This window comes from Zingiber officinale, chromosome 3B (genome assembly GCF_018446385.1).
Source record: "Zingiber officinale cultivar Zhangliang chromosome 3B, Zo_v1.1, whole genome shotgun sequence".
NCBI lineage: Eukaryota > Viridiplantae > Streptophyta > Magnoliopsida > Zingiberales > Zingiberaceae > Zingiber > Zingiber officinale.
Window position 1 is genome coordinate 2,362,891 of NC_055991.1, and position 16,408 is coordinate 2,379,298.

Here is a 16,408-nt window from a genome sequence, read left to right on the forward strand (position 1 = left end):
AGACATCGGAATTTGATGAAACAAGTTTCTATACGTTCGTATCGTAGTCCTGATCGTAAATACATCAATAGAAATATTTTTGACCAAATATATTTATTTTTAGAATTTTTTAATCCCAAATTGACCTAATTTGGAGTTAAAAATTTGAATCACTAAAAATAATAATTTAAAATTATGGATGATGACATATTTATGATCAGGTCAACGATACAAACGCACAGAAACTTGTTTCATCAAATTTCGATGTCTCTAGGTCAAGATATAAACCTTCGATGTTTGATTTTATTTTTTAAAAAATATTTTCAGTTTTGGGACGAATCTCTGGATTCGTCCCAAACTTTGGGACGAATCCAAAGATTCGTCCCAAAAAGTTAATTATTTAAAAAAAATAGGACAAAATGGGACGCCTTAAATACGAACCTAAAAATATCGGAATTTGATGAAACAAGTTTCTATACGTTTGTATCATTGTCCTGATCGTAAATACATCCATAAAAATATTTTCTACCAAATATATTTATTTTTGGAATTTTTTAACCCAAATTTGACCTAATTCAGGTAAAAAAAACACGAAACTCAATATATTATTTTAAAATTAAGGATGAGAATATATTTATGATTAAGGGAAAATTAGAAACTTATAAACTCTTGTTTCATGAAATTCTAACATCTGTAGATCTATATTTTAAGTTTTAAACACATATTCAAACATGCCTTAAACGCTAACATACTTAATTAATACTAAACTATCTATGTTTCACTAAATATGGACCTAACGACACTACAAGAAAACAGGACTTCAGTGACGAAAAATTCTGTCTTTGAAAGTCACTTTTCTGTTTCTAAAGAATGTTTGAGACGGAATATTCCGTTTCAAATATCCGTTAGTGAAAGCCCCGTAGCTAAATTTGAGACGAATATATTTTGTCTCTAATTTCAAAAACAGATTAAAAAACTGTTTATAAATCTGTTTTTATTTGACCAAATGAAATTAATTAAAAATATAAATTTTGTTTCTAATTTTATTTTAAATCCGTCATTAGTCTGTCTCAAATTGCATAACAAATATAATTTTAATCTGTTTATAAATTCATTTATAATTCTATTTATAAATTCGTATATAAATTTTGTCTTAAATTTTATTTTAAATTCCCAATTAATCTGTCTCAAATAACATATCAAAAATAATTTTAATCTGTTTATAAATTTGTTTATAATTTTATTTATAAATTCGAATATAATCATTTTAAAATTTATTACTAAATTTATATTATATTATATTTTTATATTTTTCATCTACATAATACTTTTAACAATAACACATTTCAAACAAATTAAAAATATTTAAAACAATTAATTTTAATGCAAAATATCATACAATTAATATTGAAATAAATAAATATTCACACCACCTAAATACATTTAACCATTAATCAAAGAAAAGTAATTTAATCTTTATTTCACTTATCACAACACTCACGAGGACCAGATCCTCTTAGATATAAATGATTTGTAAATCTCACCTCTTGAATCATTTTACGAATCATCTCCTTTAGATTTTCTTCTCTTTGCGTACCTTCCTAGATACGTTGTTCTTCCATCTGTCTATTTTCTTTGATAATAAGTTCCAATTTATTTTTACTTTCAGTAATTTCTTCCTCCATCCTCTTGTTAGTAGCACGCATGTCTTCAATTTCTTGAAATAATTCCTTGTTCTTCTCATGGGAGCACATTTCATTGGAATTTCCATTGTATGATCTTCTAAAGTGTTGATTGCATCCAAATCCGTACACTCTCACCTTGCATGGGTCGCCCACCACATCACACCATGACTTGAGATTGAATGAAGATTGAGTAGACTGATCATCAACATTTTGTCTCTCTTTATATTGTTCCTGTCCATATTACAATAGTTTATATTAATTTAACAAATATAAAAACAAACAAGTAAGAATCAATATAAGATAATAAAAAATTAATGAATAATTAATTATGTTGACTTACACTAACTCGAGCCGATTTGTTATCCACAAACTCTCCAGTACCTTGCTTTCTTTGATGTATTCGTTCAAAAACCTCAAATTCATCCATATCTCGTCCCAAATCTTTTTTCTACAATTATACATAATATATGTCAATATAAAATAGAACAAATGAGATACATTGTATTTATATCTAAATGTCAAATATTTAATAAATTTATCAGATGTTTAAATTATTGGAATAATGTGGTATTTGGTCTATCTGCAAACTGGAGCTAGTCTTTAGAATATTAACATAAATTTAGGATATATACCCACAAATCCAATTAATGGTAACATGAGGATGAAACAATAGAAAGAAGTGCATTTAGGGAGGACATCTTACCTCAAAAGGAACAACTCCTTCAGTGCTTCAAAGCCAGTAAATGCATAGCATTTCCCTACCTTGGATGTCACCATAGCTGCAACTCTATGAAGAAACTTTTTAGTTATTTCAGTACCAAAAGTACATAAGGGTAAGACTCTTGAATGGTATTAGGCATAGACAATTGGTATATAATGCATCAAATCACATGCTTCAACAATAAGATAGCAAATTAGTCATTTAGTGGATCCAAGAGCTGCAAACTGAAAAACAGTTAGAACTAGTACAAAGATTTTTACCAAATCATCTAATAGAAATTTTACAGAAAAGGCCAACTATCATGGTTGTTATATTTCAATCTCAACCTTAGGATATAATATTAATAGCAAAATAGATACCTCAATAATACTAATAATATTGAAAATAGTACCAATGTTTTCACCAAATCATCTGGTTCAACATTTTGCAGCAATCAACGATATTGGTTGTTATGAATTATGATTGCAATTTCTACCTAAGAATATGATAGTATTACTAACAATCACAATATATACCTTAACAACAATAATAATAAATTCATTACCCTATGAATGGTTTTAATTGTCAATCGGTATCAGACCGCGCAAAACATATCATTCCAATTGCCAATCAAAGACATAGGTAAGCATTATTATGCCACAGGCCACACAGTTTTGATAGGATTGATTGAGGCAAAGCTTGCCTTAGCTAATGACATTAAAAACTAGCCGAAGTAAGATATTTTCAAGTAACTCATCCTTTGATTTTGTGAAGTAACTCATCCTTTGATTTTGTGTGTCAATCATGTGGAGGAGATAAAATTATATAGAGTGAGAAGGGGAAAAGGTGAACTAGCAGCAACCGCAAAAAGGAATGACATAGAGACAAAGAATCTAGAATGAATATTGTGAATCCAAGTCCAACTGTGATTTGAGACATAATTTTGGGGAGGTGATCAAATCAGTTTGAATACCAAATGTGCTCATCAGACTTGAGTTCTACTTGGGGCCATGTTGTTTCATGTTGACAGAGAGATGAGAGGGAGGATAGATGAGTCCAATAAGCAGAAGACAACCAAGAAGTTGAGCACTCTATCACTAGCTAGCTTCCTCCTACAACTACTAGCAACTTGAGATGTTGCTTCGTGTTCCTCGTCAAATTTAGTCCCTTATCTAGTTGTTTTTGGTCTATGTGATTCCTCTTATGTTTAATCAATCTACCAAGTCTAGATCAGAGCTCCATGAATGATTCTATCGTACGTTGCTTTCTAGAATTGCACTGAATCAATTATATAATATTTTAATAGACGGTAGATAAATTTATAAGGTATTGATAGAACTATATATCTAATTAATTTATTAAATAATCCAATCAATTATAATTTAATCAATCAAGGTCATTGATTTACTCAAGAACAAACAAAATCATCATCGCATCCATATCAACACGGCATAATGCAATACCAAAATTATATCATTCTAGATAGAGACTCAAACTCTGGCATGGCTCATGATATAAATCCGTGGTTGCTAGTAAACTATGTTTCCTTTTTTCATTGGAAATTTTTTTTGTGTTTTATTCATGCACTTGAATCTAAACAGGGTAAACTTAGATCTAAATCCTCTCATTACAATTCTATATAATTTCATACATTAAACAATTTTTTTGTCTTTCAGTTTTCATATCAAATTGTAACTTTATCAATTCTATCATTCTTTTCCAATAAGGGTGATACATAAATTTTTGCCAGACTCATATTGATACCAGTACCAACCCAATGAACTATGCTTCTTGTGCCTTTCCTAGTAAACTACATTTCCTTTTTTTGTTGTCATGTTTGTTATGAATATGCACCAAGTGCAGACTTCTATCGTTTTGCATACATCTAGTGCTTATATAGTCTCTTTAAATTCATCTATATATATTTACCGTTCCCAAAAAAAAACAAATAGCTGATGAATCATACACCAATGAGAAAAATCAAATTCCTGCACTCTTCATTTTCAACTACTAATCCAAGGTATACTTGAAGGATTCCCAGGCCTAGAAAACAATTTAAAGAAAGTTAACCACTTAGAAGCTTGCTTGTGGTGATAATAAATCAATTATAGTAAGAGATTTCTTGGCTGCAGGTGACTATGAGTGTTGGTTAAGCTCATGACGTTCAGTTGTCAAGTAAATGATTAGCATGAACATACTGTACATCTTAATACTTGTAAAAAAGTAAGATAGTAAATAATGTTACGAAAGTTAAACTAGACCATACACATAATTCAAATGTCCATAAACTAAAGTACGATCTTTTAAATAATGGATTTAACTTTGAACAGTGTGTTAATGTGATGAAAGGAAAGCAGAATAACTCACACAAAAGGGAATCGAGTGCCCTCATATTTGCGATGGGGTTATCCTCGACCAAGCAAGTGAAAGCTGAGACTTTATCTGCTGGCGTCCCTGACCTTGCTGTCGCTTCCAGCAGCCAAGATGACCAAGGATACAACAATGTGGTGGTTACGGCAATGGCTAGGCACAACCACCTCGCAATTAGGTCGCGCGAGCGATTGGCGTCCCGTGCGACAACCACCGCGCGATTAGGTCATGACCTCCATCGCATGAGTAGGACGCAACTAGTGCTGCACGTTCTAGGAAGGAGAAGAAGGATGGAGAAGAAAATTAGGATTACCTGAACTTGAGCTTGTTCGGTGGATCGTGGAAAGAGCTCCGGAGAAGAAGATCACGAGCGCCTTAAGCCGGAGCGTTGCGTGCCTTAGAGTCGTGCAGGATTTGGGACCAGAGAAGAAGATTGCTTACCCCTTAAGTCAGAGCCATACCTGCCTTAGAGCCGTGCCTGATTTGGGACCGGAGAAGAAGATCGCGTGCAGCCGGAGAAGAAAATCGTGCAGCCGGAGAAGAAAATCGCCGCGCTTGCAGGCTTGCAACCGTGCGAGATTTGGGGGAAAAAAAAACGTAAACTTTTATATTAGAATAGGGTTTGGGTTTTTATTAATTAAAATAAAATATATTTATAATTACTTAATAGTTTTTTTCTTAAATTATATAAATTATAAACCGATTTTTTTTCTGTTTAAAATATTTTAAAACATATTTATAAACTAATAGGAATTGATATCAAATTACGTTACTAATCCGTATTTATTTTTGTTTATAAAAATTAATTTAGAAATTTTGTTTCTAATTTATTTTAAATTCCATTTTAAAAATATTTTTCTATATTATTTTTTTAAAGTAGAACGGATTAATAATTTCGTAGCTAATCCGTTTATAATTTACTAAAATTTAAAACAGATTTTATTTTCGTTTTAAAAATCTATTTATGAAGCCATGTTCTCTTGTAGTGCGATCTCGGAATTTCATGAAATAAGTTTATACGGGTTTCTAATTTTCTTATAATCTTAAAAATAACTTCATCCATAATTTTAACATATTATATTGAGTACGGTAAATTTTTTTATTACGAATTAGGTCATATTCATGTTAAAAAATCACCACACTCAATATATTAGGTTAAAATTTAGATTTAGGATATTTTTAAGATCATGAGAAAATTAGGAACTCATAAAAACTTGTTTCATGAAATTCCGAATAAGGGTTCATAATTTTAAAAAATAAAAAATAAAGGAAAAATTATTTGGAAGGCCTAAATATGGACCTAACGATCTCAGAATTTCATGAAACAAGTTTCTATGGGTTCATAATTTTCTCATGATCTTAAAAATATCTTCATCCATAATTTTAACATACTATATTAAATGCGGTGAATTTTTTATTATGAATTAGGTTATATTCATGTTAAAAAATCACCACACTCAATATATTAGGTTAAAATTTAGATTTAGGATATTTTTAAGATCATGAGAAAATTAGAAATCCATAGAAACTTGTTTCATAAAATTCCAAGATCGTTAGGTCCATATTTAGACCTTCCAAATAATTTTTCTTTTATTTTTTATTTTTCTTAAATTTGGGACAAATCCTGGATTCGTCCCAGATTTAAGAAAAATCAAAATTAAAAGAAAAATCATTCGGAAGGCCTAAATATGAACCTAACGATCTCGAAATTTCATGAAACAAGTTTCTATGGGTTCATAATTTTCTCATGATCTTAAAAATATCTTCATCTATAATTTTAACATACTATATTAAATGCGGTGAATTTTTATTACGAATTAGGTCATATTCATGTTAAAAAATCATCACACACGATATATTAGGTTAAAATTTAGATTTAGGATATTTTTAAGATCATGAGAAACTTAGAAATCCATATAAACTTGTTTCATGAAATTTCGAGATCGTTAGGTCCATATTTAGGCCTTCCGAATAATTTTTCTTTTATTTTTTATTTTTATTAAATTTGGGACAAATCCTGGATTCGTCCCAGATTTAAGAAAAATCATTCGGAAGGCCTAAATATGGACCTAACGATCTCGGAATTTTATGAAACAAGTTTCTTTGGGTTCTTAATTTTCTCATGATCTTAAAAATATCCTCATCCATAATTTTAATCTCATAATTTAGTGTGGTGATTTTTTAACCCGAATTTGACCTAATTTAGGTAAAAAAAATACGAAACTCAATATATTATTTTAAAATTAAGGATGAGGATATATTTATGATTAAGGGAAAATTAGAAACTTATAGACTCTTGTTTCATGAAATTCTGACATCTGTAAATCTATATTTTAAGTTTTAAACACATATTCAAACATGCCTTAAACGTTAACATACTTAATTAATACTAAACTATCTATGTTTCACTAAATATGGACCTAACGATCTCGGAATTTCATGAAATAAGTTTCTACGGGTTCCTAATTTTCTTATAATCTTAAAAATATATTCATCCATAATTTTAACATATTATATTGAGTGCGGTAAATTTTTTATTACGAATTAGGTCATCTTCATGTTAAAAAATCACCACACTCAATATATTAGGTTAAAATTTAGATTTAGGATATTTTTAAGATCATGAGAAAATTAGGAACCCATTGAAACTTGTTTCATGAAATTCCGAGATTGTTAGGTCCATATTTAGGCCTTCCAAATAATTTTTTTTATTTTTTTATTTTTTAAAATTTGGGACAAATCCTGGATTCGTCCCAAAATCTGGGACGAATTCAGGATTCGTCCCAGATTTAAGAAAAATCAAAATTAAAAGAAAAATCATTCGGAAGGTCTAAATATGGACCTAACGATCTCGGAATTTCATGAAACAAGTTTCTTTGGGTTCCTAATTTTCTCATGATCTTAAAAATATCTTCATCCATAATTTTAATCTCATATATTTAGTGTGGTAATTTTTTAACCCGAATTTGACCTAATTCAGGTAAAAAAACATGAAACTCAATATATTATTTTAAAATTTAGGATGAGGATATTTTTATGATTAAGGGAAAATTAGAAACCTATAGACTCTTGTTTCATGAAATTCTGACACCTGTAGATCTATATTTTAAGTTTTAAACACATATTCAAACATGTCGTAAACGCTAACATACTTAATTAATACTAAACTATCTATGTTTCACTAAATATGGACCTAGCGATCTTGGAATTTCATGAAATAAGTTTCTACGGGTTCCTAATTTTCTTATAATCTTAAAAATATCTTCATCCATAATTTTAACATATTATATTGAGTGCGGTAAATTTTTTATTACGAATTAGGTCATATTCATATTAAAAAATCACCACACTCAATATATTAGGTTAAAATTTAAATTTAGGATATTTTTAAGATCATGAGAAAATTAGGAACCCATGGAAACTTGTTTTATGGAATTCCGAAATCGTTAGGTCCATATTTAGGCCTTCCAAATAAATTTTCTTTTATTTTTTATTTTTCTTAAATTTGGGACGAATCCTGGATTCGTCCCAAATTTAAGAAAAATAAAAAATAAAAGAAATCATTCTAACGATTTCGGAATTCCATGAAACAAGTTTCTATGGATTTGTAATTTTCTCATGATCTTATAAATATCTTCATTCATAATTTTAACATACTATATTAAATGCGGTGAATTTTTTATTATGAATTAGGTCAAATTCGGGTTAAAAAATCACCATACTAAATATATGAGGTTAAAATTATGGATGAGGATATTTTTAAGATCATGAGAAAATTAAAAACCCATAGAAACTTGTTTCATAAAATTCTGAGATCGTTAGATCCATATTTAGGCCTTCCAAATGATTTGTGTTTTATTTTTTATTTTCTTAAATTTGGGTCGAATTCCGGATTCGTCTCAAAATCTGGGACGAATCCTGGATTCGTTCCAAAATCTGGGACGAATTCTGGATTCGTCCCAGATTTTGGCCCATTTTTTCATTTTTTTCTTAAAATAAATTTCGATTATGGAACGAATTCCAGATTCTGGGACGAATTTTGCAATGAAAATAATGTTCGTTGGGAATTTACAACGAAAATGTTTTGTTGCAGATTTCGTTTCTAATTTGGATAAATTTTGTGTTTGTCGCCAAAATTATTGTGATTTTGGGACGAAAATTTTTCGTCCCAAACTTTCGTCCCTAAATTATTGTTTTTTTGTAGTGAGATAGTAGTGAATTTTAGACACTTAAAAGCAAAAACACAAATAAGGATTATATTGATATATAAATATATTTTAAAATTCAAACACTTATCATATGTATATATAAGCCTGAAAATGAAGGACAAATACATATTTAATTACTTAGTGGTTACTCTTTCCAGGAAAGTATGACCCCAAATACAGGAAGTTGGTGGGGACGCCTGCCAGGTACTTATCATATGTCCACACACAGAATTTATGTATTTGTATAAGGTTTTGGTATATTTTTCTATCAACTAATCGCTCTTTTTAATTAATCTCTACTAAATTTATTGATGGTGGGGAAAATGTTGGATCCTCGAAGTCATTAAGAATCTACGTGAGTTTCGTTTCCGATAAGAAAATTAAAATTAATTAATTCTGTAAAACAATAATTAGTAATGTTATTCGTGCCATATATATATATATATATATTCTTTAGGGGCAAGAATCGTGAAAGCGAGAGAGAAGTCAAACTACGAAATGAGAATGGAGCTCCTGGAACTCTTAATACCGGACGGTTATGGCATATCATTCTACTTCCAGGGATTCAATACTCAAAGATATTCAAACAAACCCCGCGCTGATTATATGATAAGAGACAACTCGAGCATTAATACTGTTAATCGGCTTGTCGAGGTGATAGAGAAGATGGCCAAGAGCTCACACAGGTCGGTGGACGCGGATGATATTTTGAGATGGGATGAGTCTCCGCTGATCACCGGCATCAAGCTCGGCATCGAAGACTTCGTGATCAAAATCCTCAAAATATCCCCATGGTCAGCCACCTACGTCGATCGCGAAGGCAGGAACGTACTCCAGGAAGCCGTCAAGTATGGCCGGAGGCTAGTCGTGGAAGCCATCAAAGACGACGAGAATATACCGCAGTGGTTGTTCAGCGCTCTGGAGTCCGGCACCAACAATACCCTTCTCCATATCGCAGCTTCCAACAACAACTTCGAGAAGGAAGCAAACCCCCTACGCCTGCAAGATGAACTCGAATGGTTTGAGGTAGCAATTATAAATGAGTAGAATCTTCAAATCTAGAACTCGATAAACTTACAAATCCATCATCAATTCAACGTCAAAAATAATGAACGAAATAATTTATGAATATTGTGCTAAATAAACGTCGAAAATAATGTCAAAGAGCTGTGGCCGTCGGCTGTCTTTTTACAGATGCTGAAAAAGATCGTTCCTGATCCGAAGCTGTTGGACTACCGAAACAGTAAAGGGAAGACCGCCTGGGAGGTGTTCGACGACAACCACGAGGAGACGCTGAAGGACTGATAAAATTAAATATGTCTATGTTCTCTATGTCTCATTAAATATGAACTCGATACTTCATGTTTGTGTGTCAAAAACTTGATTTTGTGGCAATTCATGATAAGAATTGCTTTGGTTTTCTTTCGTGTGGATTTGATTGGCAATGATGAATTGTAATCATTTGAAGCAATTCCGACTGATAAAATTATTGAGCGACAGCACAAATTTTCTGGAGGTTTCTTTTTTAGTTATTATCCAAAAAAGGACAAAGCAAGTTGATGCGGTGAAGAGGGATGAGGACACGTGGGAGGGGTATTTTAGGGATTTTGATGATTTTGAATTTTGAAGGATTTATGCCGAAGGAGGAAAGGAAATATTTTTTTCTCTTTCCTCACGCGCGATCACGCCGCCACCAACACCGCCTCTCCCCTCCACGACAGACACCGCAGGCCACGCTGCCGGCAACGAGATCTCCTCTCTTCCTCCTCTCTCTCGCACGTTGACTTCGAGGCTCACGCCGCCGAGGCGTTCGCACGCCTCCTCCGTCTCTCGCCTACTTCGCCGTCAGCGGGACCACGCCGCCTCCGGCGTTGCCAATCCTTCCCTCTGCACACCGGCAGCTTCGTCTCCCTGGCCGCCGCTCCTCTCCTTCCCCTCCCTTCATGCGGATGGCTCCCCCTCTCACGCGATCTCCCTCACGATCGCCGACCAGAGTCTTTGTCGGCGCCGGGTTTCCATCCGGCACTGCTGGCTACGCCCCTCCCCTTTCCCCTCACAGCCGTTCTCAGCACCGATCCTGTGGCTGTCGCCGCCCCCAGCACAGATCCGACCACCGTTGCCGCAGACCCCGCTTTCACTGATCTGACCGTGTTCCGCCTCTGCTGTATAGTGTCCCGACCAGAGAGCCATCCGGCCTTTGCGTCATCTAGCCTGCGAGCCGCTGTTATGCTTCGGGCCTGCGAGCCGCTGTTATGTTCCCGTCTCTAGATCCCTCTAGCCCTCAGGTTACACGCCTCTTCTGGTTCCATGCCACCTCCGACTCACTCTTGCGGGCCTAGTTTGTTTTACATTTAGTCTTTATGTACTCGACTTTATTTGCTTCATATAATTTACTTGAGATTGACTTGAGTATCAATTCGGACTCCCTCAGCCTTGTAGGCATTATTTATTAGTCTCGCACGGCCGACAAGAAGAGGAGTGAATTGTCTGTAAATGAAAAATAAATAAACGTTAGCTGAATAAGCAATAAAAACATAATAAGAAGATAAGGGACGCACGGAATTTACTTGTTTGCAATCTGAGTTGTTGCTAATTCAAGGAAAATTTTAGCTCACTAACAACCTCCTTTTTTGAAGACGGAGTAACCCCTTAAAGTGTTGAAAGCGCGAACAATTAAAACAAAAGAATACAGAAGTTTAAAGTAAGTGTGTTGTTCGAATGAAGAAGACCGGAGCTCTATTTATAGTCCATTGGTCGAAAATAGTCATTTGTTGACGTGGCATCTCCGGGCGCTTGGACCCTCTCCGGACGCTCCTAGCTGTGCCCCTTATTTGCTCGCAACGGTTACTTGTTCGGCCGCCTAGACCAGTCTCGACGCTCAAAGTGCTACTAACGTGGACCTCAACGTCATCCGCAGCAGCTTGTGTTTGAAGAGGCGCCCAAGGTGGTTCGGGCGCCTGTACATGGTCCAAGTGCTTGGACAAGTCAACGTTGACTTGTCCTGCTTCTACTTCAATCGTTTGGATGATTCTCCAACCATCCAGAGTTAAGCTTATTCAAACCCAACTCCGACCTTCTCCTCAGTAGTCTTCCACTCCAGTTTATCGTCTCTCGGAAGCGATATACGCGTCTTTCTCGCTCCACGAATATACTCTTCCACAGCTTCTCATCCCTCGGATGTATCAAGCCCGTCGACTTGATTCTTGTGTCATCCTTTTCGTTCGCGCGTCTTCTGCTCGACTTCTTGTGTTTCTAAATCCCTGCACACTCAAACACAAGACATCAAGTACGCAAACCATAACTTGACTTAGTTGATCACATTAAAATCCCGGAGTACTTACAATCTCTCGATTTTTGATATGGATCAACCCAAATTAAGTTGGGGTTAATCCAAAATAGTAAAATAAATAAATATGAAAAATTAAGTGCAATTAATTTGCAAATTAACATAATTTGGATCTTCCCCTAGACTTAATCATATTTTTCTCCCTTTGATAATATTAAAAAAATATGGGTAATCATTGGAAAAAAACTAAGAAAAATTATAAGGGCTATTGAAATAGTGATCAATTTTCAGAGAAATTATGGGAATTATTGTTTGATAATTTGAATGTCTAAAAATGAAAGACTCATTTTGCTATAAAAAAATAATTTGTTTTTATCCTTCTAAAAATTTTGAAAATTTTTGTCACTGTCACACACATATATCCAATGTCGTCATAAATTTTTCAAAAAACAGGAAACATTTTTTTCCCACATGACTGCACGCTCCCTAATTTCTTCGTCGAGATATCTGAGCGATCAAAGAAAATTAAAACAGTTAATCTCTCCATTAATATATAAATTAAATGCTCATCACTTATTCCAATATTATATCTCATATAATGTTTTATGTTCCACAGCCACTTCTTACCATTATTCTAGACTAAAACTAGTTTTTTTTTTTTAATCTTTAGCAACATTTTCTTTAAAATGTCGTCATGATTATTTAAAAAACAAAATAAAAAATAAAGAATGAAAAACAGAGGATTTGTACTAAATGTTGATAATTAGAGGTGTAAATGAGTCATGCTAATTTGACCATTTTTTCATATTGTATTTAAATTTGCTTAAAACTATTTTAAATAGGTCATACTAAGTGCACTCTGAAAAAGCGATTAGTCTTGTTTAACATGAGCTTCGGTTTGAGTGAAAAGTGTTGGCCTAAGCTCGGACACACAAGCTTGGTGAGTTGAGTTGAAAAAATATACAAATAATAATAAAAAAGGAAAAAAAAATAAAAATATATTATTTAAAAAATAAAAAAATAAAAAAATATAATTAATTTAAATGTTGATATTAACCTTCTATTTTTTTAAAAAATATTTTAAAATAAAAATATTAAAATATAAAAACTCGATAAAATAAGTTTTTTTAAAATATTTTTATTAAATACCATTTAAAATATTTAATATTTATTCTTAAATTGTAAATAAAAACTAAGTCCATCTTAACGACGGGCCATGTTTATGCCTAATTGAACTAGGCCCATACCTGTATCCGACTCAAACCCATTGAATGTTCTTGTAAGAGTGATTAATTTCGAGTTCTTTGCTGCCATCAAATGTTTTAGTTGCCTCAAATGTTGTTTTCCCACCCGAATTCTATATTATTGGAGAGCATTAGAGATGCTTCATCGTAAGTTTCACATGATCAAATTTTACTCATTTGGTAGAATAGCACAAAAGTATATAAAAAATTTGGAAATGATCTTACTATTTTATTTTATCAAGAACTAATTCTTAATTAATTTGATAAATCTTAAAATTAAATTACGTTAATATTATTTTTTTTTCTTTTTATACTAAAAATAATTTTAAAGTTTATTGATCAATTAGAGATATAGAGTTCGAGATTCAGCTGCAGTGTATTATTGAGAATTTTTCTGATTAATCAATTCAAAATCTAAAGTTCGAAATTCAGCTGCGATGTATTATTAATTTTTTTTTTATTAATTAATTAGGAAATATGTACTGTCAAGTTGTCTTTACGTTATATTATTATATGGGCTTGATGTATTCTTATCAAGTCCCATTTATAAGTATGGAGTACTTACTACACATGTGTTAATATAACGTTTAAGTACATGGTATATGGTATATGAGGGAAAAATTATATTGAAAATGAAATAAATTGATTTTATGAACTTTTCAAAAACAGAAAGAAATAAATGAAGAAGGTAAAAGTTGAAGATTAAACAATGCTTTTGATTTTGTCTGTTCTAAATTAGTAATGCTGCCGGCGTAGATTTAATTATTCATTCCTTGTGCGTGTGTGTGTGCATGTGCATTCCTTTACGTTTTAATTTATTCCCTGCGCATGCATGGCTTTACACTTTCATTGTCGTGCTCGATCGATTTAATTTATTTCCTGTGCAGTGTGCCTGTAGGATTTTGTTGAAATCTCGAGGTGTTTTGATGTGATCAAATAAGTTAAGTTAGGTCCTGCATTGTTTAACCCTTGTGTCTAAGTGTGCAGGAGCTTAGGAACACAGGAAGTCGAGTGGAAGACGCGGCTAACGAGAAGGAAGGCACGGGGAGAGAGCCGACGGGTTCGGTGCGTCCGAGGGACGAGGTGACCGCGGAAGAGTACACCGGCGGACGAGAAGAACGTGCGCGGCGTTCGAGGGACGAGAAACCGAGAAGGAAGGCTGCTCGAGGAAAATACCGGAACATGGGTTCGGGTGAGCCCTATTCCGGAAGGCCGAGATCACCCAAGCAAACGGAGCCGGAGCGAACAGACCCGGACCGAGATGAGCTGGATCGAGACGAGCTGAACCGGAGTCGAAAAGTCAACTTATGTTGACCTTAGGGCTCCGGGCGCCCGGAACCGACCGGGGCGCCCGGAACCCTTCCGGGCGCCCGGAATCGACTTTTCAACAGGATCGAGTTTTGACTCGATCCGACCGTTGGGGGATAAAATTTATCCCCCCCTAGGGCGCCCGGACCAAGACTATAAATATAGCCTTGGTCCAGAAGCAATTATCAATCAAGAACAACTACTTGTAATCCAGTGCTTTCATTTGTGTTATTTCTTTCTGTGCTTTCAACGCTGTAAGAGTCTACTCCGCCCAGAGAAGAATCAATTAGTGCGTCTTCTTTGCCTTGGATTAGCAATCCTCTGATTGCAAACCAAGTAATTCCTCTGTGTCTATTTTCTGTTTTAATTAGTCTCTGCCTTTTTAATTACAAGTTCTTTTAAGTTAGTTGAATATCCGAGAAGGGTTTTTGGTTTTATTTTGTAGGGCAATTCACCCCTCCCCTCTTTGCCGGCCTCCAAAGGGACCAACAAGTGGTATCAGAGCAAGGACGCTTCAGGAGGACTAACCGCCGATCGAAGCAACAAGATGGCCGGACCAAGCATCGTCCCACCAAAATTCGAGGGGAACTTCGTAGACTGGAAGCATCGTATGGAGGTATTCCTAAAAACAGATTTTGAAATTCGGTTTATTATGAAATATGGTTTTGTAGCTCCAATAGATAAAGATGGAAAAGAAAAAGAAGAGAGCGATTGGACAAAGAAGGAGCAGAATGAGTCGGTAGCAAACAGCCGTGCGGAACATCACCTGCTGAGCGTGTTACCACCTCAAGAGGTCAACCGCATCGGAAACTATTTATCTGCTAAAGAACTTTGGGAGAAGTTCTTGGAACTCCACGAAGGCACGTCCGAAGCAAAGCTCGCTAGAAGGGACATCCTCCGTAACAAACTGATGAACATCCGTCTGGAGAAAGGTGAGAAAGTAGCCGGTCTACATGCACAGGTAAAAGAACTAGTTACTAGTCTCGAAAACCTTGGTGAAACGGTAACAAACCGGGACACTATACGTTACGCGCTCAACGCGTTTCCAAGAACTCCGGAGTGGACATCAATCGTTGATGCTTACTACATCTCAAAAGACTTGGAGGTAAGTACTTTAGAAGAGTTGTTTTCTACCCTTGAATTACACGAAACTAGATATGCAGAGATATCAAAGGACACAAGCCAGACTATGGCGCTGAACGCAACCAACAAGGATGAACCCGAGTCAGACTCCGAAGACGATCAAGAAGCGTACATGGTAAGAAACTTTAAAAAGGTTTTTAGATCTAATAAATTTAAAATGCAGAATAAAAAGAATCAAAAAGGTAGAAGAAAGGTACGATGCTACCAGTGTCAGAAGGAGGGACACCTAAGAGAAGACTGCCCAGAACTCAAGAAGGTCAAAATGAAGACACTCAAGAAACACAACCTAAAAGCAACTTGGGACGACACTTCTTCATCCGAATCAGAAGCTCAAGAATATGCTGGGATAGTGCTGATGGCAAGTTACGAAGGCCAAAGCTCATCAGAACCTAGCATCGATGAAGGGGGAGCGACCTCAGATGAAGGCAGCGAAGCAGGGGGAGATTCAGGCTTCAAGTCCGATATGGTAAGTGAGGTATGCCTTT

The 16,408-nt window shown here is 34.4% G+C and overlaps 1 protein-coding gene across 3 annotated transcripts; it reads right to left on the reverse strand.

The window, feature by feature from the left end:
- Nucleotides 1–1,357: 1,357 nt before the first annotated feature.
- On the reverse strand, nucleotides 1,358–5,328 carry LOC122055502. 3 transcript variants are annotated; one of them, XR_006132882.1, is made up of 4 exons: nucleotides 4,732–5,328; nucleotides 2,368–2,451; nucleotides 2,005–2,112; nucleotides 1,358–1,895 (listed from the first exon to the last, which is right to left on the reverse strand). XR_006132882.1 is itself a non-coding variant. In XM_042616968.1 (4 exons), exons 1-4 carry the CDS (start codon nucleotides 4,754–4,756, stop codon nucleotides 1,796–1,798), a joined length of 288 nt encoding a protein of 95 aa, XP_042472902.1. In that variant the 5' UTR covers nucleotides 4,757–5,328; the 3' UTR covers nucleotides 1,358–1,795. The 3 variants fall into 3 exon arrangements, 2 of the variants coding, with proteins under 2 accessions (XP_042472902.1, XP_042472901.1); XM_042616968.1 differs by having other exon boundaries at nucleotides 2,368–2,422; XM_042616967.1 differs by having other exon boundaries at nucleotides 2,368–2,443.
- Nucleotides 5,329–16,408: the final 11,080 nt, after the last annotated feature.